General features: G+C 38.8%; 1 protein-coding gene across 1 annotated transcript; it reads right to left on the reverse strand.

Annotated features, from left to right (window-relative positions):
• Window positions 1-7,941: 7,941 nt before the first annotated feature.
• Window positions 7,942-8,914, reverse strand: LOC103998111 (ATP synthase delta chain, chloroplastic-like). The gene has a single exon (XM_018818011.2). It carries the CDS (start codon window positions 8,875-8,877, stop codon window positions 8,140-8,142), a length of 738 nt encoding a protein of 245 aa, XP_018673556.2. The 5' UTR covers window positions 8,878-8,914; the 3' UTR covers window positions 7,942-8,139.
• Window positions 8,915-8,968: the final 54 nt, after the last annotated feature.

Consider the following 8,968-nt stretch of genomic DNA (forward strand, 5'->3'; position numbering starts at 1 on the left):
ACATAGTCACTCCTAACTCGTATTCTACTCATGCATGAAATGCATTATTATCGATTTTCACTTTGTTAGAGATCAAGTTGTTAGACGTCAACTGTATATTTCTTATATATATACTTCTAAACAACTACCAAACATCCTCACAAAGCTTCTCGCTCATAGGATATTTTAATTCCATCAGTCTAAGATTAACATTCTTGATAGAAGAATAATCTTATGAGGACATAATTATAGATTATTATAAAAGTAAATATGAAATGATAACTTTGTATTCCTTGTATACTCTAATTTTCAATTTAGGAATCAATCATATTTGAATGCATATTTGAGAAAAAATCTCTCCCTCAAAATTTATATCAATATACATTACTTCAATGAAAAATCTATCCCTTTCATAGTAAATTCTTCAAGAAGAATGTTATTGTGTAAAAGTCCAATAATAAAGTTCTTTTAGGTAAAATGTCTATAAAAGAATTTAGTGGACACAAGCCCAGAATCATACTAGAACCCACTCATATTGGTAGAATCACATGAAATATATGTTCCCATGGTCATAACTCTATTTAAATAAATATCAATTTTTTTACAAATATCAGGTCTATTTAATAATAAAATTATTTTTAAAGCAAAACATATTATGATATTATCAAACCTATTCTCAGTTTTACTATGTTAATGTTAATAAGTATTTTTTGGCATCATAATTATATTCAAATTAGTTGGGAGAGTCATGGTTAAATTGAAATTCATCGGTGAATTATGATTTCTTCCTACAAATACACAGGGTCTCTAAAATTTGTTTTGAGAGAGTCAAGAGAAAAGTTCTTTAGATTTATTAAAAGGTACGCAAGATGAGTCATACTTCAAAGGGGATAACTCAGAGATCTTATAATTAATCTCATATATTGAATTTTTCTCCTTGAATGTAGGCGAGTATTATTACTTATATTTACTCTCAAAATGATTATTTTGATTCATTGAATAAAAAGTTGACTAGTAAATTGAACATGGGTGATGATTTCAATGATAGAGGTCGTGTGTATTGATAAAGTGAAGATCAAAACTGTCAGGATCAAGTTAGTACTAAGAGCGGGGGGTGAATTAGTGCAGCACATAAAAATGACATCGATTCGAAAAATCTTCATTTTGATTAAAATCGATTCGGAAGATAACTTGTAATCGAATGCTTGTTCATAACCAATAGTAGAAATGCAAACCAATTTATATTGGTTCGATCGTTGTGACCTACATCCACTCCTGATTCCTCTTCCGTTGAGGCCATCGATTTCTACTACCGATTTTCTTTCAACGGTCGAAGATCAACTATCCTTTTACACCCCTCTTCTCATTTTTACAGGTTTAGAAGATAATCTTTTACATGCACTCACTCCTCCCTAAATAGAATTCTAAACTTAGAACTATGAGGGGATCTCTCAAGTGATTACTATAGCATTTTTCCACTTTTAAGCACTTTGTACTCGTGTATGTTAACCAGGGATGAGAGGAGTATTTATAGGCCTTAAGTGGATTCAAACTTGGAGCCTAAAGGTGTCTCATCCCGGATTTTTGGGGTACTAGCGGTACCACCGCTTGTGTTGGGTAGTACCATTGTCTACAGCACTGACACTAGGCGGTACCATCGCTTGAAACTCTCAGAGACTCTAGGCAATACCACCACCCAGACTGGCAGTATCACCACTTGACATTGTCTCGGAGATCATGTCACCGACGGCTCCACTAGTTTGGGTCACTGTTTGGGCCTTTCACTTGGCCCAACATAACCCAAACTTGGGCCCAATTGGCCCCTAATTGAGTTGGCCTAATTCCAACCCAATTATGCCTAAAACTTACTTCGATCTAGATAATTATTATGAAGCTAAATCAAATATTGTTTAGCATATCATTGGTACATCGATGCCTCGTCCGATTCTTCGGCGCATCGTTCTCTCTTACGGCCTATTGCCCAATTGGCCAATTGACCTCTGTAACTCCAATTTTCTTGACGCAATTTTCACTCTTCTTAGCCTGATGCCCGATCCCATGGCCCAAGAAATTCTGTCGATACATCGATCGATCCTCCGGCTCAACATCCAATCTTCTGACATGTTCTACTTCGGCCCAACATGATTCTTCCTACTTTAATTGTCTCTCCTTGATCGAAGTTTCCCACGTTACTCAAAACACAGATCAGATCATAAACACTATTAATTGATTTTATCATCAAAGTATGAGATTTAACAAAAACATCTAACGGAGTAGTGCATATTTCAAAGAATGTAGCTTATGTTTCAAAGATATCAAAAAACTAATTTCTTTCAAGTCTTTTAGATTATCAAGGTTATAACTATAAGGTTGAGGTAGAGTTCTAAAAGATACTCGGGGTTACATAGTGTTAATGAAAGAAAGATTACATAAAGAATTGTGCAATCTATAATAAAGTACAATAAAGATCATGTAGAGGATTGTAGGTACCTATAATTCCGAGCTTCATTTATTATAAAAGTAAAAGATAATATTTATGAATTTTGAGATGCAAATAGTTATAAGGAAAAAAAAAATGTTTGTGGTAAGACCATGAGATAAAAATCTCTCTTCGGAATCAAGTAGCGCATTGATAGCTTTATTAAAATTAAGAGTTGAACCATGAATTGTTTCCATTTGAGTAGCTAGGTGAATTCTTTAAGTCAATGGTTTAATTTTTACAAGAGATACAAAGTAAAAAAAACTTACCAAGGTAGAGATCATTAAGATTGATAAGTATTTTTAGGAGTCCTAAGTAAATTAAACTTCTAAATTAGGATTTGTTTCTATAAATACACATTCAATCTCAAAGTTTTGGTAAGAGAGAGAAACAATATAATTTGGGTGCTCTAAGGATGATCTCTAGAATTATTAGAGAAGGTTAAGAGAATAATTATTAAGTTTATGTAAGAGGTATATAAGAGGAGTCGTAATGGGAATAATTATTAATCTCATATATTCAAAATTTTATTTTTAATTTTATTTACAAAAATATAAATAAAAGTTTTTTAAATCTTGCATCGACATTCTAGTATATTTTTTTATTATTAATCTCTAAATAATTTTTTTCTATTTTAAAATTCTTCTTTCCCTCTCTAACATGCTATTAGTCTCTTCTTGTTGTCACCTATATTAATGCTCAACTTTGGTGGCTGCCTATATTAAGTGTAACCTTCCAATTAGGTTCAAATTTAATGGGGAATCACATATGTCAACATTAATGCTAAAATGTTTGACTTACAAAATTGATGTGAGTTCCCAACAAAGATCATTCAACACTCTGGTTAGCTTACGATATCTAGTCAGAAAAATAAAAGTATCATCAGTTATATGAAAAAAACATATGTAATTTGCTAGAATATTTGCTAATAGGGTGCTAATGTGAATATTTGCTAGGAGTAGTAGACATGGTTTTGGTTATTCATGTATAATTTTATGTATATCAATGTAAAAGTTTCTCAAATCCTTTTTTGTTGTATATATTAATATCTTAATCTTTTATTTTAAATTATTTAACTCAAGTTAATATATAAATATTAGAGAGAGATGTTCATATCTTTCTTTCACCTATATCTCATCCTTTGTTCCAGCTTCACTTCCTAGTCCAAAACAAATAATAGTGTTATTGGTTGTCTCATAATGAGAATATACCCTAACATGACAAATGTAACTAACCAAAAAGAATAAATTAAAGAGTTAATAAAACATCTCCTTATGAGGTCAAATAGTTTTTCCATAAGAGTGGGTCAATTTCGTTTGAGATACATCACTAGACCCACTTGGTCAAATCCATTGACTTACCATTGCCAAATGAATAGGTCAACTCTCCAAATATAACCTAACCAAATACTTTCTTTATGCTTAACCTATTTGCCTAATACATAAACATCCAACTGTTTGGTGTACTCCTTACACCTAATCATAAAACATCCATCCACACATGACAAAAGCATTCAAAGTATATTCATATGTTTGATGCTCCCATCAATCAATATTGAAAGTGTCCAAATTATTTTAACCATACAAAGTATCTCTTTGTGTATGATACATTCACTTAGGACAAATGCATAAAAAATGTTGATGCTTTCTAAATAGGCACTGTATATATACACAAAGTATATTCACATCCAATGTATCCATTCGGAGAATAACACGCCTATACCTTCTAACTATTTTTAATACAAATAATAATTATTAAGTATCTAACAAATATTATGCTCCAACAAAAACTAAACATTTAGAAGTGGAATAGGGGACAACTCTGATAGTTATATGCATCTAATCGTGATTCGAACACAGAGTCTAATCAATATTCCAGATGGATGCATATACGATGTCTCTGATTATGAACTCTCAAGCTAATCTTCTCTTCTTCCCATCCTCTGCATTTGCCTGCTTGTGCAGATGAGACAATAAAATGACGTTGGAAGGTTCAAATCCACGTCTCCACATGCTCACGGACTTCGATATTTTTGGTGGCATCGGTAGTTCAGTGTTGAGTCTTGTAAAGAGTGTGCCACATTTTGTAGGTTTTGCATAGAACCCATGCTGGCTGGCATGAGTTTTATTCTAGTTTTTGTTGGTTAGCACATACCGATGTATCAGTGACACACTCATGTATGAAATGTTAATAATTGCTTTCAGTAGTTAAGATATTTTGGGTCATATTTGGCGTTCAAAGTCAATAGAGCTTTGCGTTAGTGTTTTCTAATAAAAAAATTGTTGAGAGAGTTATTTAATTTGATTTTATATGTTTTAGTGGTGTTTACAGATCTGTGTTGGTACTTATGATTTATTTAATCTTAACCAAGGTTCGTCGAACCGTACCGTACCGGCGTTTCGACGCCGGCTCGGTACGGTACGGCGTACCGAGCGGTATACCGAGGTGTACTGAGCGGTACACCTGATTTCACCGATTTATCCCTCCGAAAATACCTGAAAATTAAAAAAAAAAGTTAGGATAGAGTTTTCAAGTTACAAATAAATATAGTAATAGTATAAGTTTAGCAAAATCAATGTAAATTAGGTAAAAATAGCATCATATATCTTTTTCGGGCTTTGAGGTAGTCTTGTTCGAGGTTCGTATTTCAGCTCGTTATAGATTGAAATATCTATAGAAAAATCAGTTGAATTGTTAGACTATTTTGTTACAATATAAACTCTAAAATTCAAATGAATTAAATAATCATATATCTAGATATACCTGATTGTTAATTCTACCACCAAAACGAACGACGGGCCTCCACGGGTACTGGATCGGGGTCCTTGATCCGATACATATCAATATGATACGTTTGTTGGACCCAATCATGAAATTGATCCCATGACATAGTGTATTGATACACCGTATGCCATTGATGCATCAATGTGGTACTGATCGTAGATTGATCGTCATAAATCATATTTGTCCGAGGCAGCTCTTGAGGCATATATTGGTGTTGTTCTGTATCATGCTGTTGCTCAAAGAAGGATGACCAACTATCACCATACTGTTGTTGCCCATATGATTCTTCATAATACGATGGCTGTGAATACGATGAGTCTCTTTCTGTGTCTATATCATGTATGCTCTGTCGCATTTGTTCATATTCATCCACTGCCTTCCCCTTCTCCTTCTCCTTCCCCTTCCGCGCATAAACTTGACCAGTACCTTGTCGAGTTCCATGATCTGAATCTTAAGTGGCATGTGTAAAATATTGCTCCTCAGTCCATTCACCACCCTCAAGTTGTGCAGACGAGACCAACGACTGCCCGGTATCACCGCCATCATTTGTTGAGGCACTGCTGTCCGTGTTGCTGTTATGTCTCTGGACCGAACGAGAAAGAGAATGTGATTGTGAAGGTGTCTCGTCGCCCGACTTGATTCTTTCCAACGATGCAACTGATGCTACTGTCTTCCCCTTTGCCTTTGCACGTTGGGCGGACGAGTGTGACCGTTGGGTATCGGTAGTTCCTCGAGCAGTTTGACTCATACCATGTTGTAATCTAGGAGGATTTTCTACCTGTTGGGGTTGTGCTTCTTCTTCTTCTATTGCCTCGGTGATAAAACGTGAAGGACGCTGAGGATCTCCCGCCTCATCAAGTAGAGGATCCTCTTGGTTCTCTGCTGCTTTAACCCAATCTAACATTGGCTCTGAATCTTCGTTGTAGAATTGGAGGTCAATGGGATCAATATCTGGTTCCTCTGGCTCCTTATCCAACTCAGCACATCGCAATTTTAACCGCATGTTATAATGGACATATACTAGTTTCTCTAACCGTCTATAGGAGAGTCTGTTGCGGACTTTCGTATGAATCAATGCAAATGTTGACCAATTACGTTCGCAACCACTAGATGTTGTTGTTTGTGAAAGTACACGAACGACAACCTTCCTTGAAAGCACTGCTACAGTGTGGTAACGATCGATTTCGCCGTTACCGAGTGGTATCGGGCGGTAACGGTCGATTTCGACCGTTACCGAATGGTACCTGACGGTAACGATCGAAATTTCGATCGTTACCGCTCGATATAGGCTTTTTCTGGTGTACCGCCCGGTAGAGGGCGGTCCGCGTACCGGTCACCTCTCGGACCGGTACGTACCGCCCGTATCGGGCGATACACATCAGTATGGCGAACCTTGATCTTAAGTACCAACTTGGATCAGACGACATAGGGAGTTCAGACTAGGACAACTCATTTTGATGCACTTCAGCTGATTCAGATTGGCTTTAGAAGGAACTCAAAACTTTGGTATCTATGCTGGAGCCAAATGAAATTATTTAGTTTGATCTGTTGATCTTGTATATGTATATATGGAGTTTGTTTTCTGTTGGTTCTTTGATTTGTTTGTGCTTCAAGACTAACTCAATTTCTTGTAGCTAAATCTTGTCATCACCTGTGGATACTTTCCGGTCAGGTTAATGGGACTTGGCACGGCTTCCATGTTTGATTTTCTTAACTTGGGTTTTAAGTTTTTCACTTTTCCAATTCAGCACAAGGTTTACCGGTTGGAATTTGGTTGACATATAGTTGTAAAATTTTATGAAATCTTCCATGCAGACATATTAAAGAGCAAGTCTTACCGACATCAGGTTGCTTCGCATATTTCTCAAAAGATTGCCTTTTTAGATCTTGTGACACGATTGGGCATATTGGGCTTTAGATCTTGTAATACAATTGGGCATACTTGTAGAATGTAGGACTGAAAGTGAAAAGTATAGAATACCATGGTGTGCTGCAAGGAAAATAGGAAAAACATTGTTTTTCCAGGAGGTAAATCCCGATGACGCCAACAACATGGAAGTTCTAGGAGGTGAACGGAATGGGTACAACGATGACAAGGAGGAAAAACCTAAAGATCAAGGGGAAGACAATGACGATGACAAGGAGGAAGATGACGATAACAGTGGAAGTGAGGATGAGGAAGAGGATAAGGAGAATGACGAAGAAGACACGAACAAGAGACACTTTGCCCCCCCCCCCCCAAAAAGGGAAGAAGTAATTTTTTGTTCTTAGATTTTCTTGGAGCCCCTTATCTTATTACTTTGTGTTATATTTTGGGGCACAAGTGCTTGCTTAGGATAGTGGTTATGCATAAGAAGAATAAACTTTATCTCTGAGATGTGGTATTGAGCTAATTTGTTCCCAAGTACAAAGCCTCTCTCTTAGTAAACAAGTGCTTCTTATGGTCAATGTTAGATCAAGCATTTTGATGAGCTAAATGATTATGGCTGCTGGGCAAAAGAGAAACAGCTGAATGAGACTGCCGAACTCTTATGAGCTTCGTGATGACTTCTCTTAGGAAGCACCATGATTCTGTTTCATCATCCACTGTTGCTGTTACACCTCTATTTGTTTCTTAGAGCGCATCATAATATGCTCCTCCTCAGACATTCCTGTCTTCAGGAATATATGGTTTGTCAACAGGTTGTGAACGTGAAATCTTCGACTATGAAAACAGCATCAAAACACAGTTGTCATAATATGTTATGCTGGCCATTTGCGAGGCACAACACAATGGTGAAGAACACATACTCGTCCTCCATTCTATGAACGCTACATTCATCAGAATCACAGCTGGAATGCAGCCCGATTAAAGTGAGAAGAAGAAGAAGAAAGGTAGAAGAAGATGCGCAGTTGGATCAGGCGAGGGTGATGGAGGAGAAGTCGAGCTGCGAGGCGATCTCGTCGAGCTGCTTCTCGACGCTCATGTCGATGAACTTGGACCCCGACGATCCGTACCGGATGGTGAACCCGGCGATGAGCGAGGGGTCGAGCACCGCCTTGATCCTCACCTTCTTCGCCCCGGTGAGCCTCTTCACCGTCTGCGCGATCTGGGCGACGTCATCCTCCCCCATGTCCACCACCGACGTCACCACCGCGAGCTCCGTCCCCGTGATGTGGTTGTAGCACGCGTCGAATTCCTTCACGATCTCGGCGATGATGTCGATCCGGCTCATGTCCACGAGGATGTTGAGGAAGTTGACGGTGTGCGGCTGCAGCTCGGAGGACCCGGAGATCTCCGCCAAGATCTCCCGCTTCTTCTCCGACGCCACCGTGGGGTTGGCGTAGAAGGACTGCACCGCCGGGTCCGCGAAGAGGCGGTCCACCTTCTCCATGTCGGCCACCGTCGCCTCCAGGGTGCCGTTAGACTTCGACACTTCCGCGAGGGCGTTTGCGTAGCTCGACGCGGCCGTGTCCATCATGGCGGCGCCGGCTGCCCCTCGGTGGGGGCGGCTCCGGGAGAGCTTGAGGGAGGGGAGGCGGAGGCGGTGGGCGGAGGGAAGGCGGAGGATGGAGGAGTATACGGGGACCGAGGCGGCTGGGGAGGACGCGGCGGATGCGCGGACACCGGCGGTGGACGAGCGGAGGGTGGCCATCACGGCTCTCTTCCTCTTGGTAGTTGTGAAGAGGGAAGGAGACGGCGGCGTGGGAAGACTCATTTTATGGTCGAGACTACCCGACGGTCAA

Source organism: Musa acuminata, chromosome BXJ2-9, assembly GCF_036884655.1.
Source record: "Musa acuminata AAA Group cultivar baxijiao chromosome BXJ2-9, Cavendish_Baxijiao_AAA, whole genome shotgun sequence".
NCBI lineage: Eukaryota > Viridiplantae > Streptophyta > Magnoliopsida > Zingiberales > Musaceae > Musa > Musa acuminata.